Source organism: Gavialis gangeticus, unplaced genomic scaffold, assembly GCF_001723915.1.
Source record: "Gavialis gangeticus isolate Ggan-Ray unplaced genomic scaffold, GavGan_comp1, whole genome shotgun sequence".
NCBI classification, from domain to species: domain Eukaryota; kingdom Metazoa; phylum Chordata; order Crocodylia; family Gavialidae; genus Gavialis; species Gavialis gangeticus.
The window spans coordinates 90,617,803-90,638,201 of NW_017729031.1; the positions used below are offsets into that span (position 1 = coordinate 90,617,803).

Here is a 20,399-nt window from a genome sequence, read left to right on the forward strand (position 1 = left end):
CCCCACCAAAGGTTTTGGAAACACCTGAAGCCCCAGGTGAGGGTGGAGGATGTTTGCCAGTAGTAAGGCCACTTGTGGCTCTGGACGGTTGGATTTGGAATTAGTTTGGGCTAATTTGGCCTCGGCTAAAAATTAAATTAAAACAAAACAAAACAAAACAAAATAAAAAAGCCCCTGAGCGTTGCTTAAGACTCCTAACTTGGGTTTTGTGTCCGTTGCATCAATTAGGTGCCTCAAAAATTATCATATATTTTGAACACTTTTTTTATCATTATTATTAACCGCACAAGGGCTGAAATTATTGCACAGACACACCCCTCGCACGCGCGGACGCCGGGGGGTGGGGGCGGGGCGAGGGGCGGCCGTTGCTAGGGCCGCGGTCCGGGTAGCAACGGCGGAATGCGGAGGCGCGCGTGCGCAGCGAGGGGGTGGGGCTTGCTGCAGTGCATGCCGGGAGGCTCGGAGCCGGCGGGGCGGTCGCTGCGGGCAGGGATGAACGCGGCCGTGGTGCGGCGCACGCAGGAGTCCCTGGGCCGGGTCATCCGCAAGCCGCCTCTCACCGACCGGTTGCTCGGCAAGCCGCCCTTCCGCTACTTGCACGACGTCATCGGCGAGGTGGGTCCGCTCCCCGGCTTCGCGTCCCCGTTGCCAGGCGCCGTGGGGGGCGGGGCCACGGGGGAGCTCGGGGAGGGCCCCGCCCCCTGCGGGTCTGGGGCCTTGCAAGGGCCTGGGCCCAGGGGCTCCCCACCCCCCGGCGGCCTGGCAGCAAGCCCGGAGTGGGGCGAGGGGACGGGCAGCAGAGCAGGGGGCTGGGAGGTGCGGGGCAACTCTGTAGCCCCTCTGCCAACCAGGCCCCCTCACCCGCTGCTCTGAAGCCTCCTACCGCCCATGGGAGACTCAGTTCCCCAGTGGCGAGTAGGAGCCTCCACCAGCTTGTTCTGTGGCCCCCTTCCCATCCCCTCACCTGCCAGTTTCCACCCCATAAACTGTTACAGGGGAGGTCCCATTTAGCCCCCACCCCCTGGCTGCCTGATAACGGTGTACCAGCTCTACTTGGAAGTGCAGAGTTTGCTTTTGAGCGCTCTGTAGGCAGTCGGTACTTGTACCGACTTACCTGCAAAGGGAGATGGGTGCCACAGCAACACGGCCGGTGTTCATGGCTCTTGCTGAAATGGGAGCACAAGCTCCTTCGCTGAAGGGTATGTTAGATATTCGCGTTAGTTCTTCTGTTCCCACCTGAAAAGGAAGGATAAAAAGAGACTTGGTAAAACCCTCTCTTAGAAACAGGGCAGGTGCCAATAGGTGCGGCAGCAGCAGAGGAATCAGGACTGGGTTGAAAACACCCAGGCCTGTGGGTCCAAGAGTCATGAGTTCCTGCGAACAAGTGGATGCATGAATTTTCCAGACTACAAAGTGTGTGAGATGTTAAGCATCTGGAGAAATGTGTCCGAATTTATCTTTCAGAGAACATTATGCTGCCCTAAAATTAAAGTGAATACAAAATACTGACCGACACCTTTCAGCGAATAAATTGACATGAGTGAATGACTGATTTCCCTCCACATAGAGTCACAGAAGTTGGGGGTTGGAAGGGACCTCAGGAGGTCATCAAGTCCAACCCCCTGCTCAAAGCAGGACCATCTTCAACTAGATCATCCCAGCCAAGGTTTTGTCCAGCTGGGTCTTGAAAACCTGCAAGGATGGAGATTTCACCACCTCTCTGGGCAGCCTGTTCCAGTGCTACCCTCGTTGTAAGGAAGTTTTTCCTAATATCTAACTTAAACTTCCCTTGCTGCAACTTGAGAACGTTGCCCCTTGTCCTGTCATCCGCCACTGCTGAGCACAGCCTAGTTCCTTCCTCTTTCAAACCCTGCTTCAGGTAGTGAGTCAGGCTAACAGATTTGCCTGCTGGAACCTTATAAAAGAAAATAGTGTTTTTGTTGAGGTTTTCTAGCTGTTCTCAGTAATTTGCCTTTCCTTTGTTTTGAAGGTAATTAGAGTGACAGGTTTCATGAAGGGGCTATACACAGATTTTGAGATGAAATCTGATAATGTTAAGGTGGGTATGAAATTTCCATATTTCATTATATTTTTTGATTTCATGGTGCATTGGACAGCATGGACAGTTACTTCTGTGTTGTCATACCCAGTTTCATGTAACAAACCTATCTTTCTTTTACAATTAATGTTTTGGTGGAATAGCCTCAAATGTAGCCTTTCTGAATACGAGTTGGTGTTTGTTCTGTGGCAGGACCTAAATTCCCCGGTTGTGGTCCTGAGGACTACATCTATGGTGCTAGATGCTGTAGAGATACAAAATGATTTTTCATTCCTGCACTGAGCACACTGGAGATTAAAGTTACAACACTATTAAAATAATAACTTAAAAACCATGACTTCTGCTTTTTAGGTTCTTTTTTGCCCATTATACATCCACAGACAACTTCCTCTAAGACTATATTTTCTAGGGCTAAGGAGGGGATTGTTATGTTTTGTTCTATGTGCCCCAATGGTTTGTCTCTGTTTTTGTTGATATTTTAATGGGCATATAATAACTAAGGATGATTCAGAAAATAAGTATAAGTGTTTTGAGTTGTAACAACATATGCTGTAGGAAAGAATGACAAATCCTTTTTCTGTTTACAGCAATGTGATCTTGCGGGGGGTGGGGGGGTTGTACAGTGAAGTGTATCTGAGTGTGTGCTCTTTTCTGTTCTGAGAGAGAGGTCAATTTTACTACAGCTTGAAAAGACAAATAAAAATTGTATCAGTTTTTTACTTTCACTGTTGTAACCAGCACTGTTCTCTGCAGTGAATTAATGATATTTCCAAAGATGCATATACAATGCACAAAGTGCTTCATTCTACCCATATTATTATGAGATGTGCTTTCTCAGTTTGCCTCCCCGTGCAAGTGGGGAAGCTATGCCTACTGACAGGTTTTCTGTCTATGGAGACCAGTTATTTTTGTGCCATTTCCCTTTAAGGCGAAGTCTTCCATAGGTAATTGAACACTTGAGCAGATGGTACCCATGTAAGGACCAGTGATGCAATATGGCCACCCTACTCATGCTGTTCCAGTGATTGTTTTAGTCATTGTTCACATTTGAGCTGTACTGCATCCTTGAAGTTGTACTGACCTCTGGAGAGGAACCATCTCACTGTTCCTTCCTTCACCCCTAAAATAGTGGGTTTCTGAAGTCCTTGAAGGGAAGCGGGCAAGATGAATGAATCGCCATCATTACAAACCCAACATTTATAATAGGTTTGTTTGGCAAACAGCTACGTGCCTGATATGCATGATGGATGGTTAACCCTTGACGCCCATTTCAAGTGCTGTCAGTGCTGTGCAGCAGGGTCAGTTGTATGGCCTTGGCAGCAGATCAGGCTTGATAGACGAGAGCACTGGCATTGTTTCACAGCTGTTTGTTTTATAGTTTCAAGGCTTCTGGTAGCAGTGGAGAAACAGACTGGCAGATGATTGATTGAATCATCTGACTTTGAGAGCGGCAAGGAAATTGCTCTGTAAACTGACTGATATATTTAATGCAGCTCAAGCGGTGCCTTCAATATTGAGATCAGTGGGAGAGGGCAAATGGCCTGGGCAGATCACATGATTTAAATCACTGCCTAGTTAGCCACAGGTGACTTAAATGGCTTTGACTGTACTCAGAAAACTTCTGTAATTTGAATTCTAGGCTTTTTGTTTCCAAACAGAGAACAGGATAAAGATTCAGCTGTTGCTCTATTCCTAGCTAAGAGTTTCTGCCGGAGCTTTAGCTTGTGATACATTAAAGGACAGTGAAAAGTGTTCCAACAGCATCTACAGGGAACAGCAAGTTGAACTTCGTATTGAATGACATGCATGCTTCCTCCTGGAATGGTTAATTTCTTGTAGCACATGAGGATGATGCTTTTGGGGTTGTTGATGACAGTCATGGGGCTACAAACCTGGGCAGAGTGCTCAATGACAGCATAATTTCAAAAAGAGGATGGTTTTTGTTGGGGCTGTGTGAAGCTTCGGGTGCTGATTCGATTCAGAGAAGATTCTGCCTGATTCGGTGGCCGAATCTCTGAATCCAAATTGAATCACGGAACCGATTAAAAGGTCCAAATTGATTTGAAGCTTTCCGAATCTTCGGAAAAGATTCGGAGAGCTTCGATGATTTGGGCAGTCCCTGCCTGCTGCAGCAGGGAGCTGGACCCGGAGTTGGAGCTGGTAAGTAGGGGAGGGAACCATGGCAGGACCCTTCCAGGCCCTATGCTGCTCCCCTGCCTGCTCCCCCAGCTCTCACTGACCCCTGCCCACTCTCCCAGTACCCCCATGGCTGCCCCGCCTGCCCTAGCTCCTGGTGCTTTAAAAAAAAGCCCCTGCTCACTGGGTGCTGCCAGGCGAGGATTGGAATTCCCACTGCCCCACGCTGCATGGGGAGCTGTGCACAAGCCCCCTGACCCACCCTGCTCCCCCAGGCCCCGCCATGGCTGCCCCGCCTGCCGTAGCTCCGGCCCTTTAAGAAAACAAACAAACAAACAAAAAAAGCCCCAGGACTCACTGCTTTTGTAGCAGCCTTGGGGCTTTGTGGGGCTTGTACAGAGCCTCCTACATGGTGTGGGGCAGTGGGGACTGGCAGGAATGGTGAGTCCAGGGTTCTTCTAGGGTTTTTTTTTTCCTTAAAGGGCTGGAGCCGGGGCGGGCAAGGCAGCCATGAGGGGGACTAGAGATTTGGCGGGGAGGTCGGGGGGCTCGTGCAGAGTCCCCCATGTAGTGGGGGACAGCAGGGATTGTGCCCCTGCTCAGCAGCACCCGGTAAGTCAGGGCTTTTTTTTCAAAGTGCTGGGAGCTGGGGCAGGCTGGGAGAGTGGGTGGGGGTTGGGGCCTGGATGATTCAGCTGAATCGATTCGGGACAGTGATTCGAATCACCAAATCGAATCACTGTCCCCCAAATCAGCCTAGCTGCTTTGCACAGGCCTAGTTCTTGGTATCCTTCTTGTGAGCTAGGCTTAATGTTTTAGTACCTTGGAGAGTGAGTTTGCTCACTGTGGGGGAAAAGCATCTCTTTGGAAGCTGGCTGTCCTGTGAATTTACAGATTAATTCAGCAGTAGGATATTGTGGAAACTGATCATTTAACCGTGTTGAAAAAGGGATTGTACAAATGAATGCAGGATAGGTCTGTCAGTGGATGTTAAATATGATAGTTAGGAGCAACTTCAAAATTAGGACTTCACAGGCCTCTGAGTACTGAAAGCTGTAGTGGGGAGGGACAGGGCAGGGAATAGAGTCTGGGTGTGCTCTACATAGCTACTCTTCCCATTCGCATCCACTCCCTGCCCCTGGGGTGGATAGATCTCTGGCCTGGCCCAGTGGGGCATTTCTTACATCCTTTGTTTGAACTGAGTAAAGCCCGTAGAGGTTGCTATCATCACAGAAGTGTTTGTAGCAATATACAGTGTTTGTAATCAAGGTGACTATTGTGCTAGAAACCATTGAGGAAGTTAAACTGTTGGGTTTCCTGAAATGTACAGGATTCCACGAGTATGGGATCAGAAAAACTGTGTCATTTAGAATTAGTTAAAACTATACTAGGCAAAATACTCAGAAGTACTATAGAAATAATAATTGACCTGGAAATTTATGAATTAAGCCTAAAGATGAGGTCTTTACACTTTTAATTTTTTGTGCTTTTATTTCAGACAAAACAAAACATTTTTCCATGCAGAGTACTGAGAGATTTTTATTTTGTTTTGCAGAAGAGCATTTATTTGACACTTTTCAATAACATTTCAGACTTTTGTTTCTGCTTTTCATGTGATTTACCTTGCCTACAGATTTGCATACATATTTTCATGTACATCTCTCATTATGTACATCAGAAGTTATTTATAGAGAAACACCTGGCCAATATAATTCTGTTTACAATGACACAAAAAAGGAAACTTTATTACCTATATTTTAAAATGTATCTTAATTTGAAATAGTGTTTGTTCAGTCTCAACAATTTTTCACCATTTTAGATTAGTGCCTCATGCTTATTAATGGGCAAGTAACTATATTAGTAGAATGGAGTTGCAATAGTGCCTTCAGGAATTTTACTTCTTTTACTTAATTTTCCTACCTGTTGGGCTACCTGTTATATTTGTATAACTGTCCTTGAGTCAGACTTCTCGTTTGTTGGTCTAGAGATGATGCATCTTAGATACAAAAAAGGCACTTGCAGTTAAAATTCAGGTGTTTTACCAGATAAAATGGAATTGCTTACTTCATTCTGCTAGGAGAATTAGGAATTTTCAGTACTTTTAGCTGCTTTTCAGTTATCTGTTTTAACACAGTATTTTATCTTTATGGACTAGACTCCTTTCAAAATTGGCTCAACCTTTTTCTTGCCAGTCATCACAGAAAAGGGTGGATTCATAGATTTTTTTTTTGTGGCTAAGCTGGTGAATTTTTATAAAAATTACGCAAGCTTTTTATGTTCTCTAAAGGATTCAGTAACTGAAAAATAATTACAAATCAGAATTTAACTCTGTGAATGAGGATTCATCCCTTAATATGTTACCACTTCGGGTTTTGGCTTTCATGGAAAACAGCTAAAAGAAATCAACCTGCTAAAGGGTAATTGGGAAAAGTTATTTTAATGTAATTACAGAATTTAGAGTATAGTAAATATCTGGTCTGTATGCATTTAAAATGTACGTATTGGATTGTGTCCCTCTTAACCTCTCTCCTTTAGTTGTGTTTTTTGCCCTTATATTCTGGTCTTGCATATGCTTAACTTTGGTTGTTGTTAGCTCAGGTGAAGGTGTTACAGGACTCTAGGGCCTTTATAGGGTAAATGAGGGCTGTCTAACTGGAAGCCCAGAAGGGGTTACAGCCTCTGGGTACTCCCTGGGTGCCACACCTCACACCACTCTGGAAACTCCAGGCTCTCCTGTTCTTCCACTTTGGTTTCCTGCAACTGCTCCTGGGGTGTGATAGGGGGAAGGGGAGTACTGACAGTGCAGTGGGGGATCTCACTCACTGTGTAAACCAAAGTGTCCCATAGTCTGTGCATGCGCAGCCCATGAGGTCTGTGGTGCCAATAAAGTTGAACAGTCCTGGTGTAAACTCTTCAGGGCAGGCAGGACTGCATTAGTTTTTGTCTGGTACCTTAGAAGTCAAGGCTTTGTAAGAAAATTTTTTGAAGAATCTTCCATAGTTGCTTCAATATTAAAATCTGTTTAACACACAATCCCGAGAAAACAGCTCACTGTGTACCTAAGTCTTATAATGTACCTTAGATGAACAGCAATTTAAATTAAAACAATAACATTCCATTTTATTCACTTATTCAGATACCATAGCTATCCATTTTTAGAGTGATCTTTTTTCAAACTGGCATAATAATGGTTAATTTGCTTAACTTGGGAAATTTTCTGTAAATATACCTGGTTCAAAGATTATACAGACTTTGATAATTGCTAATTAGCATCATTTTTATTGATGTATTATTTTTCCAGGATAAAGATGCCAGAATTGGCTTTCTCCAAAAGGCAATTGATGTTGTCATAATGGTAACAGGGGAGCCATTAGCAGTGAAGCCAGTCCGTATTGTAGCTGGACATGAACCTGAAAAAACAAATGAATTTCTCCAAGCAATTGGAAAATGCTGTCTCAATAAGGTAGAACCTTACTTTTGATGCTTTACATCTGATTCCCAATATTTTCAGTCCTGTATCTGGCCTTTTAAGATATTGCTATGTTTGATTTGTAGATATGACCAACTTGACTGGCACTTGCCCATGATTTATATGTATAGAGAGATGGCACAATTATTATATTAACTACAGTATAATTAAATTCAAATCCTAATCCTTAGCTTTTGTATTCATGAATCAGATCCTCAAGTCATGTACACTTTGTATATATCATTATTACATTTTACCCTTTTAGTTGAACAGGGAATCCAATTCACTTTATTTACCACGCAATTGCGAAGCATTTTCACATTGGAAGCTTCCGTATTTTAAATAGCCTTGAATGTAGGGCTACTTATTAAGTATTTATTATGCACTTATCTTGAGCTCCTCATCCATAAATGGCCTCCTTGATCATAGTCTCAGCCTTGTCAGTGATCTGATTTAGAGCAGAGACAGATTGAATGCTCTTCCAAAGACTTTCTCTTTCATAAAAAATACAAGTTCAAAACACTTGAGCTTAATGATAGTAAAGAGTTTATGAGGATATTACCATAAATCACTGTAGTATTTGAGGGTTGTACAAAAGGAGGATTTAGGTTGGCTTTGAGCAATAATCTGTTAGTTTTTAAGTTTACCTTACACCTATTCAATAAAACAAGTATGTTAGCAATTCATTAAAAAAATTAAAAAGCTTGAGATCAGGAAAAACAGTGTAGGAACTGAATGACCTACTGTTTCCTTCAGCATTTTGTGATGAGATCAAATATCCTGAAGGTCCTTTCAGCTGACTTGGATTGCCATAATTATCCTATTGATTTTTTTTATTATTATTATGCAGAATATTTAATCTGGTCTGTCCTGTGAAAAGAATCCTGTGAAAAGTCGTCATCTTTATTTTAACTCGGGACTTTTAGTGTCTATTTCACCATGTTGCTTACCACTACTGCAATTGGAGCAAATGTCATTCACGCTCAGATATTAATGGCTGAAAGTGAAAACCCACAAAAACCTATTCTCTGTTTGTACCCCCAGAGAGGATTGGAACAGTCACATACCTGATTCCCCTTAGGGATGATTTCAGTTTTAATGTCTTTAAAGCTTATTCTTTTTCAGAAGATCAAGACTGAACTGAAAAATTCCTAAGGGAATGGGAACCATTGTATAGTAAAATTTGGTTATATAGTACTTGATCACTGTTGTGAACTATATAGATGTACACTGAAACCTAACTTTCACCACCACCATCACCATCTGATTAAAAAAAGTTTGGTTAATAGAGCATGTTTAATGCCACAACGTGCCTTTTAAGGTGAAGGTGTAATAGATGCTTGAAGACATTTTTAACATGATCCCTGATGCCTGTTGGAAGTGCTCCTCAACATAGGTTTCCTTGCATTCTTGTGTTGTCTCCTTAGAAAGAAAATCCACTCACTAAAATGAAGAAACAAGACAGTGTATGTAAATAGAGCTTAATGTAGTTAAGAACATTTAACCAGTCAAACTGTCATGTAATGATTACAAAATAATTCATGTAATTTTTTCAAGTCTAAAGTAACATGATGTCATGAAAACTGCTAGAATTAGGAAAATATAGAGAAAAGTGCAAGAAAGCACTTAATAACATTTAAATGAAAGAAATAGATGGAAACTTCTGACTTCTTTAAAACCATCATGTAGACACCCTTCTGGCTCAGCTGGTGCTCCTCCTGATCCACTGCTCCTCACCCCCAGCCCCCAAGTGTGTGGGACAGGAGGTGGGTGCTTGTGGGGTGGGGTATGTGTCCCCCCCCTCCCCCATATTTGTGCACCCAAAGAGGACATGGTGCTGCAGTCTGGCCAGATTGGCATGGGAGGAGACACTTCTGCAGCCCAGCAGGAGGGACTTGGTGTGGGAGGGTGGACTGTAGCAGCAACACTCATTACTGCCACTGCTACCACCACTAAGACCCCTGCACCAGGGCAGCACAAGCAGCACGAGAAGTAACAGATGGGATGGATGGGTGGGGCCATGCTGCCCTCCCATCCTCCTGCTGCCAGCCACTCATGCACTGGGTTGTGGCTCTAGCCCTGCACTATGACCCAGCTACTGCTACTGCTGTCAAGCTGCCCGTGCTGCCTGCCATCCCATCTTCCCTCTGGGGTACAGCCATGTCCTGAGGGGAGCAGCAGTAGTGGCTGGGCCATGGTGGTGGGGAAGAGGGTGAGTGGAAGGTGGTGGGAGGAGGTGAAGGAACTGCTGTCTTCCACTCCCATCCATTACTCCTTGTGTTACTGGTGGCATGGTTGTCACAGGGGTCCAAGTGGTGGCAGCAGCAATGAGTCTTACCACCCTGCTTGCCTTCCTACAATGGGTCCTGCCCACTGGGCTGTGGAGGTGACTCTTGCCTGTGCTGGTCTTGCCAGTGCAGCCTTGGGCCTGCTGTGGCCACACAAATCTTAGGGGCAGTGTGCCCCCTGTGTTCCCCTGACATGTTGCCTGTGCCCCCACCCACCCCATAGACCTATCTGTGGGGAGCTGCAGGAGCTGCTTCCCATGCTGCCTGGCTGTTGCATGCATGTCTGCACCGCATGCATGTCTGCACCACATGCATGTGGTGCCTCCTGCCTGATCATCTTCCTCCCATTCCCCCCAGCCGCAAGCAGTCCCTTGCCAGCCTGCAAGGGGAAACCTGTGGTTTCCCATGTTTTTCTCCTTTAAAGGAGAATCCATTTTTAAAGTTTGTTTGTGACCCTTTCATATATTCTTGCGACCCACAGGTTAAGAAACAGGTTGATGTAGACTATTGTGTTTAATTTGACTAGATTTTTTTTACATCTCTGCTTGTAGTTATCCAGTGATGATGCTGTGAAAAGGGTCCTTGCTGGGGAGAAAGCTGATATCAAGGGGAAAACTCCATCTTCTTCTAAATTTCAGGACAAAGAAAATAGAGAATCCAGGGCAGAAGAACAAAAAAGCCATAAAGATAAAGAGGTGGGTTTTGCATCCTTTTGGGGGGGAAAATTACTTAGTTTTAGATTCTTGGATGGAAAATATTGTATAGTATACCTGCCTCAGAACTTTAGTTGTAATCATATTTTAACTTTGTTTTTAGGGTAGAGGCGACTCTGAAATAAAAGACAGAAGCACAAGCAGAGACAGAAAACCTAGAGAAGAACTGAAAGATGGAGAGACCAGACAAAGAGAAAAGGAAAGTGACAAGCATAAAGATAATGACAGACGCACAGGCCTTGAAAGGGACAATATTAAGGAGGGTGAAAAACATGAGAGAGACGCACACAAAAACAGAACAGCTAAACAAGGAAGAGAAACAGAAAAAAGTAGACACAAAGAAAAAGGCAATACTGAACGAGAGAAAGACCTGGGCCATGATAAAGGACGAGAGAGAGACAGAAAAAATGAAGGGGGAAGAGAAAAGGACAGAGTGAAGGGCAGAGATAAAGACTGTGAGAAAGGTCTGAATAGGGAAAAAGACAGGGAAAAACGAGAACGTGGTAAAGATGGGGAACGTTCAAGAGAACAAGGAAAAGATAAAGCAGAAAAAAAGGTAAAGCAAATCTTATTTGGGGGAAGAAACATGGTTTTCTCAGCTTTATTGTGTGAGTATTGAACCTATAGTAAGTTTGCATGTAGCATCATCTAATAACTAATAACTGTTAACCACAAGCAAGTTCATTTGCTTTCAAAGGCAATATTTTTCACTAAACGAAGTTCACTATAGAGTTGGTTTGCTCTTTTAAATAATAAAAGAGGCTCTTCCTTCAAAGCCTCCTCTCCCTCTCACTTTTTATTTGTCCTGGTTAGCACTGAGCAGGATTGAATGTGCATGTGCAAACACTGTTTCCATACTTCAGCTACAAGCTAACATTTAAAAGGAGGTATACCAGTCTCTTCAGAACTATTAAAAATGACTCCTGGCAAGGAGAACTTTGGAAAATAAAACCTAGAAGGTGCCAGGACACTTTGCATTTCGGTTGAAGGCTTATGTGTTCTACTTAAAGATCCTGGGCTTTTGGTTTCTGTAAGTAACTATGCAACCAACCTCCTCTCTTCAAGCAAAAGTCTGCCATTACAAATATTGAATTATACCCAATCTTTGTGGACATAATCTTGTCTAAGTAAGACAAATAGTTTGGCAACAGCATAATATGTAAAAGAAAGGAAAGTTGCGGTAGTCCTGTTACAAAAAAGGAGTAGGGGGAAGGACTCTAGAGCTTTCCTCTGTAATGAATGGGGAGTGGACAGTATATGGAGTGTCCTGAGAGCATCATCCTGGAAGACAGCTTTTCCAGTGAGATCCGCTGTGTTTGATAATGTATACTTTTTAACTTTTTCCACCTGAGATTCTAAATTAGGGGACATCAGGGACATCTGAAGTATGAGAACAGGTTAACAGTGTTTTGTGTGAAAAAACAAATGTATAGACTTGGCCCCCAATCTAGAGTCTTCCTTTTCTCACTGAGATTTGCTCAAAAAAGACATTATTTCATATTGAGTTTTACATGTTCAGTTTATCAGTGGAAACATCCTTTGGTGTTTGGTGCCATCTGGGTTTTTATACAGGCACTGCACTGTAGCAAAACCTTATTGGAGAACTCTTGTTTGCTTGGAAGGATTCACCTTATGCCAGTAATGACTGTAGGTAGGGCCCTACCAAATTCATGGTGGGAGTGGGCTTCTCTTTAATCTTGCAGGTTTCCCTGTAGGCCCCTCTGCCACTGATTGGTGAAGGGGCCTCGCTTGCGGCTTGCTCTTGATTGGCGGGGAGGCAGAACTTCAGTTTTAAATTTGGTGCCATTTTTGCCGCCCACCACTGATTGACTGAGGGGCCCTGGCAGCTCCGCTGCTTGCTGCTGACCAGCAGGGAGGCAAAAATTATACTATGCTGCTGCAGCAGCATTAAAAATGGACCCACCTGAAGGGATACGAAGGGCTGCCCTACAGAGGGACAGAGTATGGAGAGACAAACTTTGTCCCAGCAGGAACACCATTTGCCCTGAGGGCAAGTGAAGCTGCTCTGGAGGCAGCCCTCTTTGTAGTGGGAGGAGTGATGTGTAACCCCAGCAAGGTTTGAATGAGAGTGACCTTAGCAAAAGCCCAGGAAGAGCCCTGGCCTGGGATTGGCTGAGGGGGCTTGTTTAATGGGAGAGGGAAGCAGTTTTTCGTGGGGAAGAACAAAGGGGAAGAGGGCCAGGCTGGAGGTCAGGGAAAGGACCTCACCATGGCTATGGCCTAGCACAGCTCTGGAGAGGTAGTGTGGAGAGGCTGCATTGGGGAGAAACAGGGCATGCTTTCTCCCTCTTGCCCCCTTGGAGTCCTTCCAGGGCAGACACGAGAGAGGAGCTGCCTGTGAGGAGACCCTGCTACAAACCCTGTGTGGCTGGGGACCGTAGGAGTGGAGCCACCACCTGCTGCATTGAGACCCCTGGAGCTTGTGAGAGGGACGCAAACAGCAGGGGCTGTCCACAGCTTCTGTGCCAGGGACACAGACGCAGTTCTGCTCTCCGAGACACCCAGCCAGGGGCAGTGTACACAGGGTCCTCACAGTTACCCTGGAACATATCAGATAGAGACTGAGTGTGTAAATAAGTTCCTGATAGTTTATTAGTTGGTGTATCAATTTAGTTACTTATTGGTTCCTTATTGATGGTGGGTAATTTGTATACCTTCCCCTGGTGTAATGTGCATCTAAGAATCATTAACCCTTAAGCCACCATCACCAGGTTATGCCATATAACACTTGTTTTATTACATTAGTTATATGTTATCTTGGAAATATATTCTGTAAATAGTTTTACAGCGGTCTGCAAGGTTGTTTTGATTGTAAAGGGAGGCTCTCCACTCAGGAACCCTGCAGCACTTACCCAGGGAGCTGAGCAGGGCTTCCAGCTACCCCAGGATCCCACTATTCAAGTGAGGGTGTGGGTAGCATCATGCCTAGGGTTACAGTGTGGGGGCTCATCCGGGATCTCCTGGTGGTGTACCATGCTTAATAGGCACCACGTGCCCATAGTGGAGCATCTCCCCCACCTTGCAGCCGGCCTGTGATTTGCTTTTCCCCCCCAAAAATTGTTTTTACTCCACTGTGGGAGTACTGGTGTAAGGGTTCCCAATTGTTATGGCCATGGCAGAGCTTCTGCAGTGGTACACGGAGCTGCAGGTGAACCCAGGGAAGGCGCTTGAGATTACCAATATTCCCAAGGACCTTTCAGCAGAAGCCATTCAGGATCTGCTCAGGGGGTCTTCTTGATGCCTTGGACTATGCCAGGTGCAAGGAGTCCTCCCTGATAAGAGAGGGGACCATCAGATGATGGTGTGTGAGCTGACAACCACAGTGGATGCCCTAGGTATTTCCCCGGTGCTGGAGGTTGCGGATGAGGAAGTCTGGACTCTAACTCTAGTAGATAGGGGGCCTGTGCCCCACTCAGACTCTGGAGGCAGCTCTGAGGAACCCTCCCCTAGGGGACTGAAGGCCCTGCACCAGCTGCCCTGTCTGGGAGTGGGATAGGCTCCGGAGCACCAGACCCAGAGTGGGCAAAGGCGTTGGGAAAAGCCCTGAAGGAGGCCCTCCAACCATCACCTGAGTCGTTTGCCTACAAGAGGCTTCTCGTATTTTCAGGGAAGGACCCACTCCCTCCAGGGGAAGAGACTTTTCAGGCATGGCATTCCCACATGACGGAGACTTTGGCCTTGTGGGCAGTCTCAGAAGAGGAGAAGCAGAGGCGGTTGCTGGAGAGTCTCCGAGATCCAGCTTTTGAAGTGGTTCAAATGATTAAGCTGGAAAACTCCAGTGCATCAGTTCTTCAGTATCTTGACCTTCTGTCTAGCGTCTTTGGGAAATCAGTGCAAACTGAGGCTTTGTTTCTGGAATTTAACAGAACGTACCAACTAAAAGGGGGAGATAGCCTCAGCCTACATCCTGTGGTTAGAGAAAGTATAACAGCAGCTAGTGGCCCGAGGAGGACTAACTCTGGAGATGGCTGGCAAAGCTCGCTTGCAGCAGCTCCGGGTAGGGATACTTTATGATGAACAACTGGTGAGGGATCTCAACCTCACTAGGAGGAGAGAGGATCCTCCTATGTTTGGGTATTTGCTTTGGGAAATGAGGGAGGCTGAAAGCCTATGAGCTGTAAAGGCATCCATCAAAGCTCAGGGGTTTGACCGCGGCTCCATACCCACCACGACCATTGGTTGTTGAAATGCCAATGGCGCCTGACTTTGACAATGATGCTCCAGAGCCACTAGCCGTACTGTACCAGTGAGCCCAGGTGACACGAGGAAGTCAGCCCAGGGCCTCCCAATGCTCCCCAGCTATCAGGTCACAATGACTCTGCCAGCCCATGGGGAAGGCAAAATTTTGTTCACACAATCAATTTAGTATCGGCCTCTTGAAGGCTCAGATCAAGTGTAGTACCAGGCTTAGTTGGCTAACATTGTATTTTCTGTAACCTAGTTGCGTTCCCCTCCCCATCCCTCTTATGTTAATCCCTCGCTTGGGCAATGTGTATTTCCCTACTGCCTTTGTCATCTTTGTGGATTCACAATCCTAAACATCTACTAATAAAATTCAATCTGTTCTTATCAGTTTAATAAATTTAGTTACTTATTGGTTCCTTATTGATGGTGGGTAATTTGTATACCTTCCCCTGGCATAATGTGCATCTAAGAATCATTAACCCTGAAGCCACCATTGCCAGGTTATGCCATGTAACATTTGTTTTATTATATTAGTTATATGTTATCTTGTAAATAAATTCTGTAAATAGTTTTATAATGGTCTGCAAGGTTGTTTTGATTGTAAGGGGAGGCTCTTTGCTTGGGGACTCTGCAGCAGTTACCCAGGGAGCTGAGCAGGGTCACTGGCTACTGTGTATCCCAGGATCCCACTATTCAGGTGAGGGCGTGGGTAGCGTTGTGCCCAGGGTTACATTTAAAACCACAGTTTTCACTTCCCTGCTGATCAGGAGCAAGCTGCGAGCAGGGCCCCTCCACAATAAGCAGCAGGGAGGCTGTGCAGGACTTAAAGAATCTTTAATTCTCTGGGGGAACCTGCAAGATTTAAAGAAGCTGCAGCTCAGCCTACTTCCACCATGAATTCAGTAGGGCCCTATCTACAGGATGTCAGCTGAAAAAAGAGAGAGAAAAAAAATAATTTTATCACCCTCAGAATTGCATTTAGTTTCTTTAACCCAAATACAGGTCATTCAATGTATCCTTAAGTATTACAGTGGTTGGATATAAATCAGTTGTCTCATTTCAGTTCACAGAATCAGAGGAAACTAGAGCAAGGAAGTCTGCTAAAGACACCAAGAATGAACCAAACAATGAGGTTAGTATTGCGGAAGACATTTTAAAAGTAGATATCTAAGTATTGTCTTTTTAGAATGTATTAAGTTAGGTTTTGGTGAGTCTTTCATACATGAGGATTATTATAATTCAGGAAAAAAATGCTTAAATTGAATGAAAATGCTTACAAGATTCTAAAGTCTTCATGCTGAAGTGCTGTCAGCTTAAATCATATGACACACTTCTTATATGACTAATAATAGTCATCCTGTTTGAGCTATTCATTCATTCTTAAATTTTCTCTGTGCTGGGATGATAAAAATCAGTGAGCCTCACTTTTAAGTACTGCAATATTTGGGTTTGGACACTAAAAGGGAAATTTATTTGTACAGAAACTGTTGTTACATATGTTTTGGAACCTTTATTTCTTCTAAGTTTTATAACCTCTTTTATTACAAAAATGTTTTTACAGATGCTATGTTGTTTTATTACAAAATGGTAATTCTAATAATGCAAGTCATCTTAGAGGGTTGACTCATTGGATTTGAATAGAAAGGAAGGAGGGTATGATGTCAACCAGTTGGTTGCCACTGAACAGTAGCTGCAGGTTTTCTCTTGCTTTTAGTGAAGCATCTTGTCTACATCTGTCTCCTGTTGACTGCAGAGAGTTTTGGGAGTGGCTGGTCTACGCAGCTACTTCTTTAGAAATGGAGACTTTAAATTATGATAAAGCACTAAAAATTAGAAAAAATAAAACTAGTTGATCCCAAGTCTAGCAGTCGTCCCTGTAGGGAGTCTGTGGACTCTTGATATCATCGTGTCTTCTGTTCTGGATGACAAATTTTATAGCCATTCTTTGACTAAAATCAAGCCTAACTTTTCAAAATATTGGCACTTGAAATGAGAGCTTATAAACTACTTTTAAGCCTGAAGCAATTTTTTATGGCCAAGTTAAACTTCCTGCAAATTGGGATTTCTAATGGAAATTCTGAGGCTGATTCCAAACTATAGCAATGCTCTTGGGCATCACAATAATATACTAGTGTAATAAAGTTCCATTTCCTTTCTTAAGTGCTTTTTGGAATTATTCCAGGGAATTTTGGTTTATTATTTTAAATTTAGGTGGCATGCTTTTCCTTCTCTTACTAGCATAACAGAAGACACTGCTTAGCCTACAGGTGATGAAAACATGCACTATAGACCTATGTAGAAAAAATGGCCACCTCTTTAGCAGTATGGAAAGAGTAGAATTAAAATGTTCTCAGTGAATCCTTGGACATGGAGAATTAAGATCATCACCCAAAGTGATTTAGGATATTTCCAAAACAAAAGTATTGAGAAATTGATCTTAATAGACTGGGGCTGATCATCCCATCATTGCAGTAGTTTCACTCCAGTGTAAATGCCTTGATTTCCATGGAGTTACTTGTGTTTTGGACCTGGCCTAACTTCATTGAAGTCACTTCATTGCAGCTGTAAAACAGGTGTAGTAATAACGGAAAACTGGGCCAAAAAATAGTTACATGAGTATATGTAAAGATTTTAATAGCAGTATTTCATTAGTTTTACTGCATAGTTTCTTTACTTTAATATCTTTTGAACTCTAAAAAAAAATCAATCCATGGTTTATCAAGCATTTTGAAACAATTCTTTAGAAATTTAATCATTTGAATTGTGCCATGGTGCAAGATTAGTTTTACGTAGAGCAGTCTTCACTTGTCATGACACATGGCTATACGGATTATAATGTAATGAAGTAAGTCCTAAATCATGTTGTGTCAGTGATTTTATTTGGAGAATGGATATTTTTATTTAAAAAGAAAATAAGTTGCCTTGCTTCCTAGTTTGAAACATCAGATTATGGAAACAATAACTTCACATTCCTAAGCATTACTGCTTTTGACTCTTGTATAATTAGAACCTGAGCCTCCTGCTTGTGTATCTCTATCTATATTACACATAAAAGTACATTTAAAGGACTTTAAGGGCACAAAGTAAAGCACTCAAAAGTTAAGAAATGCCAGACATAGGGTTGTATATAGTTTTATTGCGATAGTGTTTAATGATGAGCTAATATGATATTCATGTCCTCAGAATTTTTGTCTTTCTTAATACACATGGGCACTTCTGTGGCATTCATCCCTGTGGTATCTGAGTACTTAAAAAATGTTCATTACACTACCAAATATTTAGCAAAATGCATCTCATCTGTCTGTGTAACTGGTTCACAATAAACAACAACCTACTTCTTGTTGGCATCCTTTTTGAACAGCTAAGGAACAAAGGCTTTCTAAGAACCCTTAATTTGGGGTTTTCAATAAGTTGGGACTAACTTTTTTCTGAATACTCAGTACAATATAGCTCTTTATTGAAGCAGTTCCCATTTATTTTAGTTGCAGTTGTGAGTGCTCACCACATCTACAAACCAAATCTTTTATCTCATGTTTGTTCCTCAGGAAGTGAGGAGCATACAGTTTGTGGCTATGTTTGGAAAAAAAATTAACCAACTTTCCAAGTATCCTTAGAATTTCTCCAAAGTAGAATTCAGCTGCCTTTAACCCTGACACTCTCCTTAATTTTCCTGTAATCCTCATTCTCATACATTATACATCTTTCAACTTGTGCAGTGATGAAGCAGGGGATTGATGGAGAACAGCCTCCTTGACTACAGAAACCTTATAGATTCTCAGAGTAGATTTATCTCTTGTACGAAATGGAGCAGGGGCCACAAGGACACAATAGTATATAATCATGTTATTAGAGACTGTGTTTTAAAATGTGTACGTACATGAGGACCACATTAAGGTTGCAAAGGCAGGCTTACTTCTGGTATTTCCTAACTTTTGAGGACTTGACTTTGCAGCCTTATTGTTCTTAATGTTTTGTATGTAATTTTTTAGGTTTTTAAAGACGCAAACTTTACTGTGTGGCAGAATAGACGCCCTCATGGTTCATTGCCAAAGATAGAATTTTCAGGTCGACCACATAAACTTCTGCCACTAGAGCAAAAGAAGTTACTGATAGCAGAAGTAGGCTGTTGCTTGCTGTGGACCAGTTACATAGGCACATGGGGTGTGCTCCTTCATATATTTCACGGATGTTTCCTGACAGCAGAGCAAGAGTAACACTTAAGAATTTGAGGGTCCATTTCATACTCTGGAATGAATTATGCTGTAGTGGTCACACAACCTTCTGTCTATTTTTTTTTTCTCTCTGTCTCTCTTTCTGTAAATTTTGACCTCCTCTGCCCTGTCCTTCTCCCCATCCTGTTTTTTTTATTTAGGTCTGGCTTCTACACCTGGCACGTACTCCTCATGCTTCTTGTCCATGTCTCTGCTCACCAATCCATGTCTCTCTCTCCCTTCTTTCTCCAGACGCTAGGCTTCTTGTCCCCGTCTACTTCTCTTTATTCAGGGTCTGCAAATTGCCTCTGCTGGGTGTGTGGCAGTTTCCTGTTATACATATTCTGGGTGTCAGCAGGTGGGCAGTGAGAGCACTAGTGAGAGAGAGAGGCCCCCTTCTCTCATTTGTGATGCCTGGAGAGTTTCAAGTTGAATGTCTTGTATATTGCGGTCTTCTGGAAAACTGTGTTTAGAAATACCTTAACTATTTAAATATGCAGTAAAGCTTTCACTTAGACCTCAATTGTTTAAGATCTGAGTTCTGGGCAAGATTCTATTTGTTCTCTTTTCTTCCTCAAAAGCATAATATTTTTCTTGCTATTTATTCTCAAAACTCAGTGGTGATGTGTACAGGGTGCACTGGGGTGCCATGCACCCCCTGAGAGCTCTGGTGCACACCCAGATAGGCCGTGCTCCCCGCTTAGGTGACGGGCATGGTGGGCGGGCAGGAGCACCGGTGTCCCCCCTTGTGAGCATTGATTGGGGAGTGGGAGCTTTGGATGAAGCATTTTGGACACTTCCAGGAGTGCCGTGGCCGCTTCCCGGTTGGTGCAATCAGCCGTGGGGGGACCCCTCCCCCCGGTCGGCGAGATTGGCTGTGGGGGACCTGCCCTGGTTGCTGACTTGTTACTGGGAGGGGCACATGCCCCCCTGACTAAAGTGGCACCAGTCGCCCATGTCAAAACTGATGAGAAAATACCCACAAACTTTAACAGTTTAAATTCCCCCCATTTGACATCGCTTGTGTGTTGGTATTAGACAAACCCTGTCTTTCATCCAGCTAATGGCAGTGATGGCTTGGGTATCTATAATTAATTTTCCAAAATTAAAGGTAATCTCAGTGGGAGCTAAAAGGAAATGTTTGGATAATATACAGCAGATGATCTTAGACATGTATCAGAAAAATAACATCTTAATTGGAAGCAGGTTGTTTATCGCTTTTAGAGAGATGGATAGCCATGTTTGTGCAAAGTCAGTCAGAAGGTAGGGTAGGGTGCCACCTTAGAGACTAACTGGTTTCCCTTGATACCTAATAAT

The 20,399-nt window shown here is 43.6% G+C and overlaps 1 protein-coding gene across 3 annotated transcripts in view; it reads left to right on the plus strand.

The window, feature by feature from the left end:
- Nucleotides 1-449: 449 nt before the first annotated feature.
- TRAF3IP1 (TRAF3 interacting protein 1) overlaps nt 450-20,399 on the plus strand; it is a 76,084-nt gene continuing 56,134 nt past the window's right edge. The window contains exons 1-6 of one of the 3 annotated variants that reach the window (XM_019523368.1): nt 450-615; nt 1,991-2,059; nt 7,497-7,658; nt 10,504-10,647; nt 10,769-11,221; nt 15,935-16,003. In XM_019523368.1, the coding sequence (XP_019378913.1) occupies nt 493-615; nt 1,991-2,059; nt 7,497-7,658; nt 10,504-10,647; nt 10,769-11,221; nt 15,935-16,003 (1,020 nt within the window). In that variant the 5' untranslated portion in view covers nt 450-492. The remainder of the gene's footprint in view (nt 616-1,990; nt 2,060-7,496; nt 7,659-10,503; nt 10,648-10,768; nt 11,222-15,934; nt 16,004-20,399) is intronic. The other 2 variants (XM_019523367.1, XM_019523369.1) reach the window with 2 other exon arrangements.